The sequence below is a fragment of the Chiloscyllium plagiosum genome, unplaced genomic scaffold (genome assembly GCF_037043375.1).
Source record: "Chiloscyllium plagiosum isolate Xiang-an unplaced genomic scaffold, Cpla_swu_hap1 HiC_scaffold_20, whole genome shotgun sequence".
Taxonomy (NCBI): domain Eukaryota; kingdom Metazoa; phylum Chordata; class Chondrichthyes; order Orectolobiformes; family Hemiscylliidae; genus Chiloscyllium; species Chiloscyllium plagiosum.
This window is the reverse complement of record NW_028270158.1, coordinates 40,152,185-40,174,854: the sequence shown is the minus strand read 5'-3', so window position 1 is coordinate 40,174,854 and position 22,670 is coordinate 40,152,185. Positions and strand designations below refer to the sequence as shown.

The window sequence follows — 22,670 nt, the reverse complement described above, 5'->3', positions numbered from 1 at the left end:
CAATATGCTAAATTCAAATTTGATTGGAGTTTGGTATTTTTGGGTATAATTTAAACTGATTGGCCTAATTCAAATTTGTTTTTATCTCTAGGCAACCAGCTACCCTAGCTGCTGGACCACATGCTACATTGTATCTTATTCAGAACACTTGGTGCTGTCAGGTAGTTCTGCTATCTTTTAACTCTATTAAAGGTACAGTACACCCACACCTTCACAACACTTCTCTAAGGGACATCAGTGAACCAGATGGTTTTCACCATACTCGATGATTGTTTCATCATCCCCATTACTGAGACTGGCTTTCAATTACAAATTTTTGATTAGTTGAATTTGAAATTCACCAACTACTGTGGTTGCTTTTGAACCTGTGCCTTTAGAACATTTTTCTGGGCTTCTGAATTACTAGCCTAGTGAATGCACCACTATACTTTCCTCACTGACATTTGATATACATGTTCTATCTGATTCCCTAGAAGTAGATCTAACAATGACTCTTTCCTATTGGATTCATTTCTGGACCAGTCAAGAAAACTCCTTCCCTGAACATACTTTAGAACATAGAACATAGAACAATACAGCACAAAACAGGCCCTCGATGTTGCGCCGACCTGTGAACTATTCTCAGCTCGTCCCCCTCCACTATCCCATCGTCATCCATGTTTAAGTCTCCCTATTGTGGTTGAGTAACCTTTCCTAGGCTCACTGGTCTATAAGTTGGGTGGGAAGCTCTACAAAGGTAGGTTCTCGGGTTTAGAAAACACTGTCTTATATAGTTGGATGGAAATAAAAAGAAGTTTCTCATTTCCCAGAAACCTCTGCTCTCTGATTTCAAATATAAAAGCTCAAGTCAGTGATTCAACACTCCCAGCAGGTCCCTGGTCCATGTTCCCGCCCTTTGAGTTGCTGCTGCCACTGAAAAACAGAAATGTAGGACTCCCGTGCTCGAGGTAAGTTTTTAAAGGTTCAAATCAGTGACTCACCGCTCCTGGCAGCCCCTGGTGCAAACTCCTGCCCTTCAAGTTGCTGCTGCCGCTGAAAAACAGAAATGGAGGACTCCAGCGCTCGAGGTAAGTTTTTAAAGGTTCAAATCAGTGACTCACTGCTCCCGGCAGGCTCCTGGTCCAAGCTCCCACCCTTTGAGTTGCTGCTGCCTCTGAAAAACAGAAATGGAGGACACCCACGCTCGAGGTAAGTTTTTAGATGCTCTTCCCCATGTGGTCAAGTCACCAAGGGTCCAAAACGTCTTAAATTGATTCACAGTCTAGGAAATCAGGACTGACAGAAAAATGGCCAAACAAAATTAAATAGCAGCCAACAGCTATCGAATACAAAGGAAGTTGAAATCAGGATCAAAGAGTTTGCAAAGGTTCAAGGGGGACCAGTTACAAACAGCCTGAGGATTGTGTATTGGAGAATCAGTCGATCAGATGTTCTGGCATCTTGACTGCCTAAATATGTGCACTTTACACCTCTTGGCAGGGCTATAATGAAGGGTGTTGGCATTACCCATTGGATGGATTTGAACCTAGCTCAAGACCAATTGGCCAAGGTTCACAGAACATTCTGGAAATTCTGGTGTGAGGAAGGATAAGAACACACCAGGATGCCAACCTCTTAAAAGACACAGTGAAGACTCAGTGAAGATTCACAGGAAGGCCTCATAACAAGACACATAGTAGAAGGTCATGCAGCAACTCAAGAAGACATAGGAGAAGATCCACCCTGACCTGTAAAGTCCCACCTTTGTGGAAGAGAAGCCGGCTGTATATCGGAGAGGAAGGAGATTACAACAACCCAGCTCAAATAAATGGGTTGTTGTGGGTATTATCTTTTCTCAGAAGGATAGAGCTAGAAAGAATTTGGGGAATGCTCACATTGTATTTTTAATAAGGAGTATTTTGTTAATAAAATAGAATTGAACTACAAACCGAATTCTGTGTCTCTCTGTGCACCTCATTGACAAGAGACTTGGGTAAAGTATTTTTCAATGCATAAACTGGTTGAAGTGCCCAAAACATGGGGCAACATCCATTTCTGCTCTTTACGCTATCATTATTCAGCCTATTGTACGATAAGGTGAGAAGAAAAAAAGATATTTGAGAAAAAGAAAATCCACGGCACACATTCCAATCTGAGTGCTACATTGTCAGAGCGGCTCTCTTCCAGATGCAGTGTTGAACAGAGGTTGTATCTGTCCTTTCAAGTGGATGTAAAAGATCAATGATATTATGTTGGAGAAGACCAGGGGTTTTTCTCTGATGTTTTTGTCAACATTTGACTCCCTATCAATGTCACAATAACATATTACCTGTTTGCAAATTCATTGCTGTTTGTGGGTTCTACATAGAACATAGAAGAATACAGCGCAGTACAGGCCCTTCGGCCCTCGATGTTGCACCGATCCAAGCCCACCTAACCTACATTAGCCCACTATCCTCCATATGCCTATCCAATGCCCGCTTAAATGCCCATAATGAGGGAGAGTCCACCACTGTTACTGGCACGGCATTCCATGAACTCACGACTCGCTGAGTAAAGAACCTACCCCTAACATCTGTCCTATACCTACCCCCCCTTAATTTAAAGCTATGCCCCCTTGTAATAGCTGACTCCATACGTGGAAAAAGATTCTCACTGTCGACCCTATCTAAACCCCTAATCATCTTGTACACCTCTATCAAGTCACCCCTAAACCTTCTTTTCTCCAATGAAAACAACCCCAAGTGCCTCAGCCTTTCCTCATACGATCTTTCTACCATACCAGGCAACATCCTGGTAAACGTCCTCTGCACCCGTTCCAGTGCCTCCACATCCTTCCTATAGTATGGCGACCAAAACTGTACACAATACTCCAGATGCGGCCGCACCAGAGTCTTATACAACTGCAACATGACTTCAGTACTGCGGAACTCAATTCCTCTACCAATAAAAGCCAGTACGCCATATGCCTTCTTCACCGCACTATTTACCTGGGTGGCAACTTTCAAAGATCTGTGTACATGGACACCAAGATCCCTCTGCTAATCCACACTACCAAGTATCCGTCCATTAGCCCAGTACCCCATCTTTTTATTACTCTTACCAAAGTGAATCACCTCACACTTAGCTACATTGAACTCCATTTGCCACCTTTCTGCCCAGTTCTGCAGCTTATCTATATCCCGCTGTAACCTGCCACATCCTTCCTCACTGTCTACAACTCCTCCGACTTTTGTATCATAGCAAACTTGCTCACCCAACCTTCTAACTCCCCCTCCAGGTCATTTATAAAAATGACAAACAGCAATGGTCCCAAAACAGATCCTTGCGGAACACCGCTAGTGACGGCACTCCAAGATGAACCTTTGCCATCAACTACTACCCTCTGTCTTCTTCCAGCCAGCCAACTCCTAATCCAAACCTCCAACTCACCCTCAATGCCATACGTCCGTATTTTTTGCAGTAGTCTACCATGAGGAACCTTATCAAACGCCTTACTAAAATCCATATACACCACATCTACCGCATTCCCCTCGTCCACCTCCTTAGTCACCTTCTCAAAGAATTCAATAAGGTTTGTGAGGCACGACCTGCCCTTCACAAAACCATGCTGACTATCCTTGATCACATTATTCCTATCCAGATGTGCATAAATCCTATCCCTTACAATTCTCTCTAAGATTTTGCCCACAACAGAAGTGAGACTCACCGGCCTATAGTTACTAGGGTTATCCCTACTCCCCTTCTTGAACAAGGGAACCACATTTGCTCGCCTCCAATCTTCTGGCACTACTCCTGTAGACAACGAGGACATAAAAATCAAGGCCAATGGCTCTGCAATCTCCTCCCTTGCTTCCCAGAGAATCCTAGGATAAATGCCATCAGGCCCAGGGGACTTATCTATTTTCACCCTTTCCAGAATTTCCATCACCTCTTCTCTACATACCTCAAAGCCATCCATTCTACTTAATTGTGACTCAGTACTCACATTGACAACAATGTCCTGTTCCTGATTGAATACTGACGAAAAGTATTCATTCAATGTCTCCCCAATCTCTTCAGCCTCCACACGCAACTTCCCACTACTATCCTTGACTGGACCTATTCCTACCCTAGTCATTCTTTTATTCCTGACATACCTATAGAAAGCCTTAGGGTTTTCCCTAATCCTACCAACTGAGGACCTTTCATGTCCCCTCCTTGCTGCTCTTAGCTCTCTCTTCAGGTCCTTCCTGGCTACCTTATAACTCTCAATCGCCCCAATTGAACCTTCACGCCTCATCTTTACATAGGCCGCCCTCTTCCATTTAACAAGTGATTCCAATTCCTTATTAAACCACGGCTCCCTCACACGACCCTTTCCTCCCTGCCTGATGGGTACATACTTATCAAGGACACTCAATAGTTGCTCCTTGAACAAGCTCCAGATATCAATTACGCCCTTGCCTTGAAGCTTACTTTTCCAAGCCACACATCCTAAGTCATGCCTCACCGCATCATAATTTCCCTGCCCCCAGCTATAACTCTTGCCCTGTAGTGCACACTTATCCCTCTCCATCACTAGAGTAAAAGTCACCGAATTGTGGTCACTGTCCCCAAAGTGCTCACCTACCTCTAATTCTAACACCTGGCCTGGTTCATTACCCAGAACCAAATCCAGTATGGCCTCACCTCTTGTTGGCCTATCTACATATTGTGTCAGGAAACCCTCCTGCACACATTGGACAAACACTGACCCATCTAACGAACCCAATCAATATCAGGAAAGTTAAAGTCCCCCATAACAACCACCCAATTACTTTCACTCTTCTCTTGAATCATCCTCGCAATCCTTTCTTCTACGTTTCTAGGACTATTAGGAGGCCTGTAAAAAACTCCTAACAGGGTGAGCTCACCTCTCCTATTCCTAACCTCAACCCAAACTACCTCAGATGGCGAGTCTTCATCCATCGTCCTTTCCACAGCTGTAATACTATCTTTGACAAGCAATGCCACACCTCCCCCTCTTTTACCCCCACCTCTGACCCTACTAAAACATTTAAACCCTGGAACCTGCAACAGCCAATCCTGTCCCTGTTCTACCCATGTCTCCGTAATAGCCACAATATCGAAGTCCCAGGTACCAACCCACGCTGCAAGTTCACCTACCTTATTTCGTATACTTCTTGCATTGAAGTATACACACTTCAAGCCACTTTCCTGTTTACAGGCACCCTCCTTTGAAATTGATACCATGTTCCTAACCTCCCTACCCTCCAGGTCCTGCACCCTAAAGCTACAGTCTGGGTTCCCATGCCCCTGCAGAGTTAGTTTAAACCCCCCCCAAGAGCACTAGCAAACCTCCCACCAAGGATACTGGTGCCCCTCAGGTTCAGGTGCAGACCATCCTGTTTATAGAGGTCCCACCTTCCCCAGAAAGAGCCCCAGTTATCCAAATACCGGAATCCCTCCCTCCTGCACCATCCCTGTAGCCACGCATTTAACTGTTCTCTCTCCCTATTCCTCGACTCTCTATCACGTGGCACGGGTAACAAACCAGAGACAACAACTCTGTTTGTTCTAACTTTGAGCTTCCAACCTAGCTCCCTGAAAGCCTGCCTAACATCCTCAGTGCTCCTCCTACCTATGTCATTGGTGCCAATGTGGACCACGACTTCGGGCTGCTCCCCCTCCCCCTTAAGGACCCGGAAAACACGATCAGAGACACCACATACCCTTGCACCTGGGAGGTAACATACCAAACGTGAGTCTCTCTCGTTCCCACAAAACCGCCTATCTGTGCCCCGAACTAGCGAGTCCCCAATTACTATTGCTCTGCTCTTCTCCACCCTTCCCTTCTGAGTAACGGGGACAGGCTCCGTGCCAGAGGCCTGAGCCCCGTTATTTACCCCTGATAAGTCCCCCCCCACAAGTATCCAAAACGGGATACTTGTTCTTGAGGGGAACGGCCGCAGGGGGTCCCTGCACTGGCTGCTTCCTCCCAGTCCCCCTCACTGTCACCCATCTATCTGCCATCTTTGGAGTTACTACTTCCCTAAAGCTCCGATCTATGACCCCCTCTGCCTCCCGAATGATCCTAAGTTCATCCAACTCCAGCTCCAGTTCCCTAACACGGTCTTGGAGGAGCTGGAGATGGGTGCACTTCCTGCAAGTGTAATCAGCAGGGACGTCCATGGCATCCCTCACCTCAAACATGTTGCAAGAGGAACATTGCACTGCCTTCACTGCCATCCCTCTGAAAGTAACCTTTTATATAAAAAAAAACTGGGTCTAAAGAATACAACAAGCAAAATGCAGCACTTACCTACTTACCACAATGGGTCTTATTATTTAGGTTAGGTTCTTGCTATGTTTAAATTGGTTACCATATTTCCAATCCCACAACAATGATAATAATTCTGAAATACTTCATTGATTACAAATGTATTGAGATGTTCTGGGGTTGTAAGAAGTGTTATATAAACATATGTTTTTTCTTTAACTTTTATCAACGGTTGATGGCATAATTTCAGTGAACAGAATAAGACTAGCAGAATAACGTGACAGAAATATGTCACAGAAACAAATGCCCTAAAGTCACGATTCCCTCTTTAAATTTGCATTTGACTTATTGGTTCTCATTATATATCTGACTGAGCATGTCCAGTTGAATGATTTCCTTGTCATTTGAAATGTTGTGTGCACTCATTTTAACCTATCATGAAAATACACCAATTTACATAATTCATTGTCTTTTACCTTATCTTGTATTGCAGTTTTCATTCTGCAAGCTCTTCAGTAAAATTGACGGATCAAAAAATCTCATTAAAATCCAAAACATTTGAAATCCTGTTCCCTCTTGTTCCTGCAAATGCTGACAAGTACGTATTTGTGCACAGAAGTGATTGTCTTCAGATCGCTGTTAGTGGAGATAATTTCACACCAGTCATAAAGATTTTCTTCGCCTTTTACTTGTTCACTAATTTCTTCTTATAGCATTTGGAGTATTTTATTTGTTTGTTAAAAGCTATATTAATAGTTTGATGATTTTATGGCATAATGGTGGTGTCTGTGCCTCTGAACCAGAAATAGGCAGGAGGCTGGAAGAACACAGCAAGCCAGGCAGCATCAGTTGGTGAAGAAGTCGATGTTTCAGGTGTGATCCTTCTTCAGGACTGGGGGTCAGTATAGGGGGAGCTGCAGATAAAAGGAGTGGCATAGGCAGGGTAGTGAAATGGGGATAGATGAAGACAGGTAAAGGGTATGACCTGCTGGTCAAGGGGAGGAATGAATCTGGTCGGTGGCAGGGAGGAGTGGAAGGGAGGGGGAGGGGCTGGGAAGGGAGTTGGGAGATAGGAATGGAGGTTATTTGAAATTGGAGAACTCAATGTTGAGTCCTCCAGGCTGTAGGCTGCCCAGGCAAAAGATGAGGTGTTTTTCCTCCAGTTTGCAGTTTGGTTCATTGTGGCAATGGAGGAGGCCAAGGATGGTAATGTTGGAAAGGGAGTGGGAAGGGGAATTAAAATGGGCGGTGACTGTGATTTGCACCCCAGCACTTGATGGTCAAGGAAAATGTGTTCATAATATAATCAAACAAATATCAACTTCCAAATCCTTCAAACACATGTCAATGGCAGACTGAAAGAGCAAAGGAGATTCTTGGTCAGCCATGTGATAAAAGGAAATTCGAGCCTCTACCAACTATCCATAGTTCTGGATTGCATCATCTGGGCAAAAATGCTTTTGTAGCAGCAACTCAGGCTTTCTTAGTCAACTGTACCAGGCCACCACTTCAGTTATTGTTTTAACAATGCAGGTTTTCATCAAAAGGTTGCCTTGCAACGAGAGAGGCAGATATTCTTTTACTTTATGAATAAATATTGTTACCATTTCAGCCGATGGTAATCCTGAGCAAATCAGATCCCAGAATGAATCCTGGCTTGATTAACCATAAGTTTTAGTTTTGCAGTTTAGTGGCTATCATGGTCAATCCATGAACATATAAACAAGGGGCTGCCAATATACCTTTAAGAAATATATATTCTTTTCAAAAGAATATTAAAGTTCATTACATACAAAAAGAGAAATAATTAATAACTATGTTATACTATATAAGAACTAGTTCAAACAGTCTTATTACAAATATTAGGAATAAAGATTCAATCCTTTTATCCTGAACAATAATCTTTCAGATACTCCAGCCTTGTCAAATGTCACCCTGTTTATACTTTAAAGCTTCTTCTTCAGTTGAACTCAGTTTGTTTCTGGCAAACGTCAGCATTTACTTGTTATTATCTTCTTTAGTTAATGTCACTAATGACTCTTAAACAAGCTTGTTTCTTATCATGGATTACTTAATGTCCTTTTCCACAGCACTCTCTTCTGGAGCTTTATCTAAATAACTTTAAGGCTTTCAGGCCTCTTTTTCTCCAGCCCTGACTGTTTTGAAGTGAGCTAAACTGCACTGCTGCTCTTACTGTGTTTAATTCTTGATTGAGCTGAAAATGTGTTGCTGGAAAAGCGCAGCAGGTCAGGCAGCATCCAGGGAACAGGAGAATCGACGTTTCGGGCATAAGCCCTTCTTATTCTTGATTGACCTACTTTTCTATCTGAAAGAAAACTGCACATATATTGAAAGAAACCTTCTGGATTGTTCTGTCTTTTTAAAAGAACTGGTTTCAGTTTCTACCTACCTGTGTCTTCAATTTCTTTGTTGCTATCAACAGCCCTTTTTTCTATTCTACTCTTCCAAGAAAAATTGAAATATTCACCTCAAGAATGTTTTAAAAACCTCATTTAAGTGCATATAAACATACTTCCAGACATCCCACACCACTCTCAGAACTCAAAACTGAAAATAAACCCTTCCCTCCTTAACTCCTACAATATAGAAATACAGATTAAATTTAAAGCTGTACATGGATCTGTTCATGTTAGAATGCTATAATAAAATCACAAACTTCAGAGCAATATCTTTATGCATCTTCTTCTAATGGGGAAAGGATGCTCTGTTAAAAAGATACTTAAAATTATTGTTCTTCTGTTTCAAATTCTGACAGATCTATTTGTAAGCTTGAACTTGTGTTCTGATAATCACTTACCTCTCTGGAAAATACTTTATTACTTTATTTCCTAAATGAACTATATTTTACTGTGAATTTTCCCTGGTGCTTGAGGTCCTATGATACTCAATGTCCATTTTCATACTTATCATGACTACACAGTTTGGCACCCTATTTAACTGTGAGCGAACACCATGGCCAAATCAGATCGTGACCTCCTGTGACATTCATAGATATGTTTTCCAGCTACTGAATGTGATCAGAGTAGATACCTTGGCTGATTTTCCCCACCCCACTCAGTCCAGTGACATGGAGGCCAGTTTTAGCATATCTTTGTTAACATAATGTCGGTCAACATTCGCTCCTGTAGTGTTGTCCATCAGCCCATCAGGAGAGTTGTCTGACTGAAACAATTGCCTTCTATGGAAATGCATATAAATTTCTATAAATAAGATTTTACCTCTCCTGCTGTCGCTGATTGGTAACGTTCATCACAGCTCTAGATAATGTCCTTGCACTTTCTCTTCCTTCAGACTGTCCTTTGCTATCTATGGACTCATTTCTTGCCATACCCTCTCTGACGCTGTTTTCTGACTCATTTTATTTCTCTTTGATCATTCCCTGCCCTTTTTTCGCAATGCCAGTTCCATGATCTCATATGCCTTGTGGGGAATTTACACTTCATAGAGTCCATACAGTGTGAAACAGGCCATTCGGCCCATCAATTCCACACTGACCCTCCGAAGAGCATTCCACCCAGACCTATCCCCTTACCCTATCCCTGTAACCCTGAATTTTCCATGGCTAATGCACCTAACCTGCACATCTTTGGTCTGTGGGAGGAAACTGGATCACCCAAAGGAAACCCATGCAGGCATGACAACAATGTGCAACTCCGCACAGACAGTCACCCAAGGCTGGAATTTAACCTGGGTCTCTGGCACTGTGAGGCAGCAGTGCTAACCATTTAGCCATTGTGGATTCACTTATTAAGGATTAAGAAATTAGGACCTGCATACCATTGCTGTCCTGAGGTATCCTTTCTGGGGCTTATAAATTGACTTTTACATATTCTTACTGCCTTTCATTGCAGTAAGCTAGATTCTGTGTTGTCTATGGCGTAATGTGGTTGGCATGAACAGGTGGCCAAAGGGTGACTTCATTCATGAATGGTGGGAATTTTCTGAAATAATCTCCTCTCCCTTTGCTCCACCCCAAGTCTCCATAAAATTCAGCCCATGGATGAGTTCTGCATTACATTGCCAACCTTCCAGGATCATACTGCTGGACACAATACGACCCAGGAGAAAAATCATAAAGACTTTGAAGAAAGATTAGTTCTGTAGTAATTTTAGATTATATTAGATTAGATTAGATTAGATTAGATTAGATTACTTAGATTAGATTACTTACAGTGTGGAAACAGGCCCTTCGGCCCAACAAGTCCACACCGACCTGCCGAAGCGCAACCCACCCATACCCCTACATTTACCCCTTTACCTAACACTACGGGCAATTTAGCATGGCCAATTCACGTGACCTGCACATCTTTGGACTGTGGGAGGAAACCGGAGCACCCGGAGGAAACCCACGCAGACACGGGGAGAATGTGCAAACTCCACACAGTCAGTCGCCTGAGTCGGGAATTGAACCCGGGTCTCTGGCGCTGTGGAGTTTGTAAATAGGAAAAACAGTGATTTGGTTGAGAGTCAAGAATCATCTAATTGTGTAATGAGTCTCTTTGCCTATCTATTGATGTATGAGGTTACTCTTCAGAAAAAAATGGATACACTGGCTGAATAATGGCTAGAGCATGAGAGCCAGTGATGTAATAAAACATCTATGAACAGTTGTCAACCATAACTTTGTCTGATTCTGCAGGGAAGACCATAGAGTTGTGGTAATGTAATTGGACTTGTAATTTAGAGAATCAGGCTCATGTTCTGAGGACTTGGGGTCAAATCCCACTAGGGCAAATGGTGAAATTTGGAATTAAAGACGACTTAGTGGCAACTATGTAACCTTTGTCAATTGTCATCAAACCCATCGGATTTACTAATACCCTGTAGGGAAGGAAACCTGTCGTCCTTTCATGGTCTGGCCTTGTGTGGCTATAGAGCCGCAGCCATGAGGTTGACTCTTAACTGTCCTTACAAATGGCCCAATTCAAGGGCAACGAGGATGGGTAACAAATTGCCCCTCATCCCATGTTAGAAAAAGATACTAACAAATAAAAGTCTTATTAAGGCCTGAGGGTGATTAACAATCAGCATTTCAATTTATTGTTTAGATTAGATTACATTACAGTGTGGAAACAGGCCCTTCGGCCCAACAAGTCCACACCGACCCACAACCCACTCATACCCCTAACCTAACACTACGGGCAATTTAGCATGGCTAATTCACCTGATCTGCACATCTTGGACTGTGGGAGGAAACCGGAGCACCCGGAGAAAACCCACGCAGACACGGGGAGAACGTGCAAACTCCACACAGTCAGTCGCCTGAGGTGGGAATTGAACCTGGGTCTCCGGCACTGTGAGGCAGCAGTGCTAACCACTGTGCCACCGTGCTGCCCACAGATCTGATAACAAAATCAAAATCATACTTCAATGTCAGGGCCATTGCAAATATGCTCAACATGAAAGGGAGCTAGGAGTCTCCAGAGGGTAACATTAGAAGCCAGAGTATTTGAGACATCTGGTTTGGAGGAGTTGTCACCTCAAGTGCTGTTAATTTGTTAATATGATGTTAATTATTACTATGCTAATTTGGGTTATGTCCCTGAACCTGATTCAATATTATTTTCCTTGAAATGTATGGTATCTACTCTCCTCCATTATAAATATTGATACAAGAATATTTTCTCAACATGTCATCATTTCATTATTTTCACTGACAATATTACAGTTATCAGTTTAACATAGTTCCCTTACCACCATCTTTTTCCTAAAGTGTAGAAATGTTTTGCTGTTGATTTAGATATCCATTACACCTTTTTGTAGCTCTCCCTATTTGTCTGTTTTTGCTGTTCTTTGCAAATATAAAATTGTCCTTCAGATTATGAGGGTGAGAGAAAACAGGAAATTCCAGGATATGTAACCTGATACTGTTGTCAGAAATTGCTAGAATCTATTATTAAGGAAGTTTTAACCATAAATTGGAAAATCATAGCATGATCAGACAAAGTTAACATGGCTTTACAAATGGGAAATTGAAATAGACAAATGTGAGGAATCTTTGAAGATGCGACTAGTAGAGTAGGTAAAAGTGCACAGTAAAGATGGACTTTTAAAATAAAGTGCCATAAGAAGGCCACTCTGCAAGATAAGGGCTCGTGGAGTTGGAGATATATGAGCATGGATGTCAGATTGATTAATGGACACAAAGATAAGTTGATATAAATGTCATTTTGAGGTGGGGAGGGTTAAACTAATGTAGTTCCTTTAGGAGTGTGTTGGTTCTCTTGCTTCACCTTTGGAATTCAGCCCTTTTGTCCCTTTTTGAACCAAAGCTGTAGTATTTGCTGAAACTTGCTACTGTACTTGTGTACTAATTTGTGCATGTGCACGATCTCAGACTGAATACATCATCACATGAAATTTCCTTGTGAGGTCATACCAAAGGCAGCACAGCACACATGCAGGTAAGAAATTATTTTGAAATGGACTTCAAAAGTGGGGACTAGGGTGTGAGGATAGGGAATGGGCATGAGTGGAAATTGGGGGAGTGAGGATGAGTGGAGTGCAGGGAAGTGAGAACATGGAGAGAGAACAGACAAAGGGAGGGGTTGAGGACACAGAACTAGAGAGTGCCCAACCTTCCCTTCTTTGATGACCTTCCTCCTGTCCCATCACCCATCCCTTGGCCTGTGACACTCTCCTTACCCTGTCACCCTACCACTACCCTGTCAACCCAATGCCCTGGTCTGCATCATCCTTGACCATGCCCTGCACCACACACCGTCCCTGCACCCCTCACCACCCTCAAATTGTCCAGGCCACTGACTCTGGACTTACCTACTCTATGCCTACCTCTGAGCCAAGTGGTTTGGGTTCAACTTCCACTTTTCACATGATTGTGTGATATCATCTCTGATCAGGTTGATTCAAAAATACCTATTGTATCTAGGTTTGCTAATGGTACGGAGCTAGGTGGGAATGTAAGCTATGAGAATGACACAAAATGATTGGAAAGTGATAATGAATGGGCAACAAGATGATAAATAGCATATAATGGAAGCGTAAAAGAAAAGCAGAATCTTTTTCGAAAGACTTGTAAGTAAGTGCTGATGTTCAGATGATCTTGGTTGTGTTTGAATGTTAACATTCAGATCTAGTTCAACTAAAAGAGGAAGAATGTACTACTAATCACTTTCTAATCCATGAGTTGCTTCATCAATAAAAAATGTTCTTTGATTTAGTCACCAGATTGGCCAATTGGTTTCCTTATGGTACTGTTCTTCAGAATAAAATAGACTTTCACTAGGTTTCTTTAATTAACTCAAATTAACTTGTAACTTATTTTAAAAAAACTACTTTCAAAAAACAAGTGACAAAACTGGATAACAACTAAGCTATAATTGGAACTAGAGTTATACCCCTTTGAATCCCAGGACAACCACAAGTACAACACAAAAGACAATGCAACCCTGCAGATAAGTAAACTTAAAATGGGAGAAAGAAAAGCACCTGTATTCACCTGTATTCACCAATGCTGTGAAAACAGAAGATAGAATTTGATGGGTGCTCACACTCCATGGGATTTCTTGTTGACAAAATCAAATTCCCTCCTTTCGGGCATTGTGGGTCAACCTACAGCATGTGGACTGCAGCGATTGAAGAAGATAGCTTACCACCATCTTCTTAAGGGCAACTAGAGAGGGCCCAACCTTCCCTTCTTTGATGACCTTCCTCCTGTCCCATCACCCATCCCTTGGCCTGTGACACTCTCCTTACCCTGTCACCCTTTCTGACCCCTGTTTGGCTACCTGATAGGACACCCCCCTTCCGCTGGCACTTGGTTCATGCCAATGTTGATTACTGTGTTGGTTCTTACTGGCAATACCTTTTTAGTCTTCTCTTTTTCTTTCTTTTTAAGTTCTTCGAGCTGCATTTGCGCCAGCTTCCTTTTCACCTTCTCCTGCTGTTCAGACAGTTTCTCTTTGTCCTTTGAAACCTTTCAACTGCATGAGCAACATGATCTCTAAATTCCTGGTGGCTCATTGATGATGTTAGACCCACCACCTCCTCTAGTCTTGACCTGACTTGGGATGGCATTGCCTCAATAATGGAATTTCGGAACATTGTGGTCAGCAACTGATTAGTCTCTATGTCTTGCTCTGTTTCCAGCCTCCACTTCTTTAACTGTTTCTCCGAGTAGGCAGCCGGGTTTTCATTTTCTCCCAGTGAATCCCCTCTCAGAGCCTGGGGGTCCATTTTGGGTGGATAACAGTCCCTCAAGGCCTGCCATACATTCTGTCTCATTCTATCAAACCTGACCCCATCAATTATTGTATTGTCTGCCGCATTTTTCAAATGGGCTCAGAGCACTATTTCCTCTTACTTCGGGAGCCCTACCAACCTCACCAGCAGTGCCTTCAAATCTCCTATAGCCAACAATTGCCCTGTGGTTTCATCTTCAAAAGCCCTGATCCACTTTCCTGCTCCCTCATGTAAACTGGGCAGCGCATTCTTCAGTTGAAACTTTATTGCTGGAACAGCACAGCAGGTCAGGCAGCATCCAGGGAACAGGAGATTCGACGTTTCGGGCACAGGCCCTTCTTCAGGAATTCTTCAGCCCTTCCAGATCCTGAGTTCCCCAAGGAATGTATTGTGGGTTTCTTCCGTCTTTTCTAAGGAGCGGTAGCATCCTTCCCTTTTGGCCCTTTTCCCTTTACATCTCAATAAATTCCCCTCGGGCTCTGAGTCCGATGCTATTTCTAATTCCTCCCATTCTTTAGGTACTGGGGCCTTTTTCTTTTCTTGACTCTCATCATCTCTTTCTGCTTGCTTTGCGTCACTTTCACTGCTTTTCTCTTCAGCCCTTCTTTCGTATCGCATTGAGTATTCCTCAATTGCATTTTGTTCCCTTAGCTCACGCAGCACACTAATCTCATGTTTCAGCTTTTCTTGCAACAACTGCTGGCCAGCCAGCCATTCCCAAGTCCCACTACTGAATATTAAAAAAAAGTTACCATTCCTGTACACCTGGAATGATCAGTATCTCCAAGAACTTCACCTGTACCTTATTGGGAACCCTGCTGAGGGGTATTAGCCTCCTGTGTGGCCTGCCCCTGTCCAAGTTCCTCGGCCTCAGCTCCATTTACCTCAGTGTTAGAGTTAGTTTGTGCTGGTGGAAGAGCTTTAGTACAATGATTCAGGTGGTACCATATGTGTCATCCTTCCACTTGGATGGCAGTAGGTGATGCCTTAGTCACTGCAAAAGGTCCCTCTCTCCTCTGCTCATTCCAGCGTTTTCAAAAAACCCATATGTGCACCCAATCCCCGGATTTAATAGGCCCCTCCTCGTTGACAGGGGCCTTTGTGTTTCCTGCAGGTGGATAGTCTCATGTATCATAGTTAGCTGCTGCATGTATTGCTTGCGTTCTAAGCTTAACCGCTCCAAACTAGGCCCTTCGTATGGGCCTCTCCACCTGGGCACTGGCATAGGTCTACTTGTGAGCATCTCATGTGTGTTAGATTGGTCATGCGATTAGTCTGCATATGATAACTCATTAGCGACAGCAGCAGTGCATCAACCCAATTAAGGTTGGTCCTTGCGCAGATCTTGTTTAATTTGGCTTTCAATGTCCCATTAATCCTTTCCACCATACCCTGTGACACGCACCCAAACCTCTGTTTGATTCTCAAAGACTGCAGTAGCAACTTAACTGCTTTCTGAATGAAGGCAAACCCATTGTCTGAACTAATTTCCGATGTTATACCAAACCTTAGGATAATTTCATTCGTCAGAAATTTCTCTACTGTCTCAGCTCCTAGTTTCAACCTTATTTCTACTGGGCTAACTGATTTCACTCTCCCCACATCTGTATCATTCTGTGGCTAGTAATGCATCCAATTGCTCATTGCCATATTGATCATCTTCCTCCACTGTTACTGGCATGCTCCGCTGGGGTGTTACCTTGACTTCCTTCAGATTCCCTGTCAAGTTGCAGCATGCTAGGATTTTAATATAGCTGCCATCCCTGGATTCCCAAACCCCTGTACTGAGCATATGCCATTCCCTAACTGCTTCTACATGCCTGGCCATAGGTCCTAAGTCTTTAGATTGATATCCCTTATTTACCAGTAAGGTTACATGTGGTGCGGCACCTGATACACTATACTACTCTTCCAGGAATGCATTTCTCTCTATTTGCAGGATCACCCCCTGCTCCCCTAATACTATTGCTTCACTCCTCAAATGTTGTGGAGTAGTGACTTCCTGCTGCCACTGCCTCTCTAACACCTCATCCTGAGACTCATCAAATATCACTGTACAGTGCAGCTCAGACTTAGGTGGCCTTTCTTTAGTCAACATCGTCAACACTTCTGCTTCCCACATCTCCGAAATGTCTTGAATATTATTTGCTATATCCCCTATCCAATAAACATTAACATCTTTAACTTCTTGCATCAGTAATTGTGTATTGGCCTTTTCTATGACCAAGCCCTGCTGTATGCACTCCAATCTTACCTCTAACTGTAGTAAAGCATCCCTACCTAACAAGTTAATTGGCGTCACTTTATACACTAATATTGGCAGAACTATCTCCCTACCTTCTATTTCTAATCTTACTGGAGCTGTAAATCGAGTTAACTGTGATTTCCCTGAGAACCCTATAGTTTTAACAAATTTACTTGACATGGGAAGGTGAGAGGCATATGGCGGCTGTACACAATTGTATGTAGCTTCAGTGTCTATCATCACTGGTGTCTGCTGCCCTTCAGTATTAACTTGTATTACTGGTTCTTGATCAGCCTCCCATGCTAATACAGGGTAGTGCCCCTTCCCATCCAGGTTCTCAGGGCATCCCTAACACATCCCATACGGGTTAACAGGTACTACTGGGCCTGTCGGTGTCTGGGAAGTGGCCACTGGGGATTCCTGCCGTCTAGGCCCACTGTAGGGCAGAGAGGGCCCAGTCCAATTAGGGCAAATCCTCCTAACGTGACCTGGTTGATGGCATCCCCAGTGCATCATTTCTGCCCCCCCCCTTGAGCCTGATTATTTATCATGTACCTTAGTCCCCCATTCCTACGTCCCTGTCCTTGGAGACTTCAGTTCTGTTTAGGCTGTTGTTTAAATCTGCCCTGCCCTGGATACGTCACCTGCAGGAAAGCTTCTCTAAACATCTCCATTGCTGACATGGGACTTTCTGACCCCTGTCTGGCTACCTGATAGGACCCCCCCTTCCGCTGGCACTTGGTTCATGCCAATGTTGATTACTGTGTTGGTTCTTACTGGCAATACCTTTTTAGTCTTCTCTTTTTCTTTCTTTTTAAGTTCTTCGAGCTGCATTTGCGCCAGCTTCCTTTTCACCTTCTCCTGCTGTTCAGACAGTTTCTCTTTGTCCTTTGAAACCTTTCAACTGCATGAGCAACATGATCTCTAAATTCCTGGTGGCTCATTGATGATGTTAGACCCACCACCTCCTCTAGTCTTGACCTGACTTGGGATGGCATTGCCTCAATAATGGAATTTCGGAACATTGTGGTCAGCAACTGATTAGTCTCTATGTCTTGCTCTGTTTCCAGCCTCCACTTCTTTAACTGTTTCTCCGAGTAGGCAGCCGGGTTTTCATTTTCTCCCAGTGAATCCCCTCTCAGAGCCTGGGGGTCCATTTTGGGTGGATAACAGTCCCTCAAGGCCTGCCATACATTCTGTCTCATTCTATCAAACCTGACCCCATCAATTATTGTATTGTCTGCCGCATTTTTCAAATGGGCTCAGAGCACTATTTCCTCTTACTTCGGGAGCCCTACCAACCTCACCAGCAGTGCCTTCAAATCTCCTATAGCCAACAATTGCCCTGTGGTTTCATCTTCAAAAGCCCTGATCCACTTTCCTGCTCCCTCATGTAAACTGGGCAGCGCATTCTTCAGCCCTTCCAGATCCTGAGTTCCCCAAGGAATGTATTGTGGGTTTCTTCCCTCTTTTCTAAGGAGCGGTAGCATCCTTCCCTTTTGGCCCTTTTCCCTTTACCGACATTACATCTCAATAAATTCCCCTCGGGCTCTGAGTCCGATGCTATTTCTAATTCCTCCCATTCTTTAGGTACTGGGGCCTTTTTCTTTTCTTGACTCCCATCATCTCTTTCTGCTTGCTTTGCGTCACTTTCACTGCTTTTCTCTTCAGCCCTTCTTTCGTATCGCATTGAGTATTCCTCAATTGCATTTTGTTCCCTTAGCTCACGTAGAATCTCATGTTTCAGCTTTTCTTGCTCTCGTTGTATAATTTTATTTATTTTTTAGCTTAGAAAACTTACAGTATGGAAACAGGCCCTTCGGCCCAACAAGTCCACATCAACCCTCCGAAAAGCAACCCACCCAGACCCATTCCAGTACATTTACCCCTTCACCTAACATTACGGGCAATTTAGCATGGCCAATTCACCTAACCTGCACATTATTTTGGACAGTGCAAGGAAACTGGAGCACCCGGAGGAAACCCACACAGGCATGGGGAGAATGTGCAAACTCCACACAGACAGTTGCTTGAGGCAGGAATTGAACCCAGGTCTCTGGCGCTGTGAGGCAGCAATGCTAATCACTGTGCCACCATGCCACCTGCCTGTCCCTTTTTTCTCTTTCTCTTCTTTCCCTCAGTTCATTTTTGTCTTCCACACTTCCATCTCATTCTAACTGTCCCTCTATTTCTACTGTTCCCTTTGTCTCTGGACACTGCTTCAATGCCTCTTCGTTCGAGTAGGGAGGAGTCTATTCAATTCCTCCACATCTAGGTATAGAGGGGGGCTGATTCCTGCTTTTCTGTTTCCCGTAATTGCTCAGCTTGTTCTTTTGCAGCTTTCCTTGTCACCACAGGTGCCTGACAAGCTGCCTTCAATTCTTCACCCTCTTTCCTGAAAAGTTTCATATTTCCATCTCCTGATCCCTGTTTTGGCTTCTATTTTTAGACTTACCTTTAGTTCTTAATTAGTCCTTCCATCTCATTGCACATATATATATATATATCTCAAAGGTACCTTCTTTTGGCCATTTAGTCAATAAATCCTTAGTTCTTTTTTCCCATTTCTCAGAAACTTTTACAATATCATTTCTTGCCACTGGAAATTTCTTACTCAATATCTCAACTGCAGTCCCTTTATCCATGCTACGATATATTTCAGTCCAATTAATGTATTATCTTTGCTCTCATAAATCACTTCCTCATGCCATTCAATTTTGGTAGTGCTTTGTCAATAGTATAAGCAATCCCTAACTTTATAACTTGCAATTGTCCCTTACTAATCTATCAATTACTACGTGTTCTCAATTGCAGCTAGTTAATTCAAACAATCTATTCTCATTTATTCGGCTAAACCAGTCCAACACTACACCTTCAAAATGCACCAATCACTATCGATGTCTTGAGAAATTTCTCTCTCAAAGGAAACTATCTTAAATTCTTGCAGTGCAAAATAAAATCAAAATACCTCTGGATCTAGAGCTCCAGGGAAACAAAACACAAATATTTTACCACCAACAAACAATTATGCATACAAATCTCTCTCTCTCTCTATATATCTCTATGTGTTGTTCCGTTGTCTTTCTCTTAGGCATCTGTACAAGGTATTCGCCAAAAACGGATACCTGCGCAATTTCATCAACAGATGCCTAAGAGAAAGACAACGGAATGAGGACATGCCACAACCCAAAGGACTAGCCACACTACCATACATCAGGAGCATTTCAGAACTGACAGCCAGACTACTGCGACCACTAGGACTTATAACAGCACACAAACCAACAGCCACCCTCAGACAACAACTCACCAGAACGAAGGACCCAAATACCCAGCATGAGCAAAACTAATGTAGTATACAAAACACTATATAGGACAAACAGGAAGACAGCCAACGATCCGAATACATGAACATCAACTAGCCACGAAACGCCACGACCAGCTATCCTTAGTAGCCACACACGCAGACGACAAGCAACATGAATTCGACTGGGACAACACTACCATTATAGGGCAAGCCAAACAAAGAACAGCCAGGGAATTCCTAGAAGCATGGCACTCATCCACAAACTCTATCAACAAACACATCGACCTGGACCCAATATACCGGCCACTACAGCGGACAGCTGAAACTGACAACCGGAAGCGGCAGGGACAGGCCACTATAAATGCCGGAAGAAACACCACAGAAGCGCTTCACAGGAGGCTCCCGAGCACTGAGGATATCACCTAGACAGGGGACGAAACGTTTGCAACAAAAATTTCCAGCTCGGCGAACAGAACCACAACAACGAGCACCCGAGCTACAAATCTTCACCCAAACTTTGAATATCTCTCTGTCTCTCTCTTTCTCTCTCTCTCTCGCACAGACACACACAAATAGAGCCTTGCTGCTAACAGCCAAGAACTCGAAGACTGTGGTGCTGGAAAAGCACAGCCAGTCAGGCAGCATCCGAGGAGCAGGAGACTCAACATTGCCCTTCATCAGGAATGCCTGAAGCGTTGTGGTGGTGTGGCAAACTCATCTGCCCATAACGTTCTGACCAGACTAAATCTCTCTCCACACTGTACCAAAATAGTGCTCAAGCTCAGATGGGTATCCACCCCATTGCATCAGCATGATCTTTGTCTGTTTCTCACTGTAGACTGCAACAGTTTGAGTAAAATTATTAGATGTCAGTGGCCTAACTAAAAAGTTCTTTTAAGAAGGATCTAATATTTAAGTTTATAATTTAAGTTAGATGGACCACTACAATGTATCATTCACGCATGGTATACTATAACAAATTACATTTCTCACACACACTGATTGTAATGTGCTTGATAAGGTAAGAAATGGAGCAAGAGTAGACTATGTGGCCTCTGAACCTGTTCCACTTTCCATTATGACCTCTACTTTCCAACTTGTTCTTTATATTTCTTGGTTCCCTGAGATTTGGATGCTGTGACAGAAATGTTCATGCAGCATTACACTCTTAACTATATCTGGCTTATTACCGAATCTAATTTTGTGGCTGTGAGATATTTTAATGCAGCAAAATAACCAGACTAATTCAGTTAATTCATTGCAAGTTTCAATGTGACAGAATGATTGTGTAAAAATCGAGCTGCACCTGGCAAAAAAAATCCAAGTTAGGATGGTGTATGGCTTGAAAGGGAAATAACAGGTGACAGTGTTGCATGACATCACTGATTACTAATTGTTCTGCCACTATGTACCAGTGGTGGAAGGAATGAAGATTTAAGGCAGAATCTTTTGCTTTATTTAAAACTTCTGAATCTGTGGCTTTATATAGGAGATAATTTTATCTGGATGAACCAGTCATTCTATGCAGACTGCCTAATAGTCAAAAAAAAAGTCACTGAGTAGCTGTCATAAATAATACATTTTCCCTGTTTCTGTGAAATTATACTGATGACTTTTTAATTGATCATCTCATTAGAGAAGACCTGGAGAAGAGAGGATGATGAGGATGAAGTCACTGAAGATACAAGCAAACCGTGGAATTTGGGAACAGAAATCAATGAATCACCCTTCACATACTTCAGATCCAGATCTGTCTATATGAGGAAGAGTATATCAGTGGATGAGCATCTTGGCTGGTTGGAGTATTCACAGGATCCTTCAGAGAGCAAAGTGGAGAAAGTGAAGGTCAATCTCAGAAGAAAATTTGTGAGTAAGATTACTTTTGATTTGTTGGTGTCAGTTAAAAAAGCTTTCGCATTACAAATTGTGTAAACAGAGATGGAAAGTTATGGATGAAAGGAATAGGCTGCAGAGGCATGTGTCTGGTAATATAAGTGAGATTGGAAAGAGAAGTGGTGAACGTGTGGTGTATAAACACCGGCATGGAGTGTTCGAGTCAATGAATACATACAGAAAAAAAAGAAAATGTTGAAACGTTATTACCAGTGATTGGAATATGGTGCACAATTGAAAGTTGCAGTATATGTGCTTGCTAAAGGGAAACCTATGTTTTTTTCCTTCTCTTCAAGAAATTAAGAATTAATATGCAAGAAGTGAACTGTGTTTGTTGCATTTCAATTCACATGTGACTTTAGAATTTATGGTTTTGTTAGAATCGTCAAGTTTAGAAGTTGTGCTGTGACTATACGATATTCATTTGTCGCATTTCTAAATCATATTTTGAAGTATTTAGGGGTTTGATTGTAACCTATGCCTCACTTTTTCGGTTAAGTATAAGTAATATTTTGTTCAGTCACTGAGCAGTCCAATATGGTATAGAATTATTGCATACTGAGTTTTGAATACTTAGGAAGCATGACAAATTAGGGAAGAATCTGAATTCTTCATGTGAATTGTTGATCACCATATTCATTGCATTTGCTTTTGCAATTATTTCTCTCTAAATTCCACAAAGGAATTAGTCTATAAATCATTATCCTTCCTATAACAATAGTGATCTCTATTCCTGCAATGCCACTTCCCTTATCGTGTGTTTG

General features: G+C 42.8%; 1 protein-coding gene across 10 annotated transcripts in view; it reads left to right on the top strand.

Moving 5' to 3' along the window:
- Positions 1-22,670, top strand: part of LOC122560664 (ankyrin repeat and fibronectin type-III domain-containing protein 1-like) — a 931,085-nt gene that overhangs the window by 201,287 nt on the left and 707,128 nt on the right. For 9 of the 10 annotated variants that reach the window (XR_015760575.1, XM_087997831.1, XM_087997829.1 and 6 more), the window contains one exon: positions 21,650-21,879. Coding sequence is in view for 8 of the 10 variants with exons in the window: in XM_087997831.1 (XP_087853957.1) it covers positions 21,650-21,879 (230 nt within the window). In the remaining 2 variants the exon portion in view is untranslated. Of the gene's footprint in view, positions 1-21,649; positions 21,884-22,670 lie in introns of those variants that run through there. The other variant, XM_087997840.1, reaches the window with a different exon arrangement.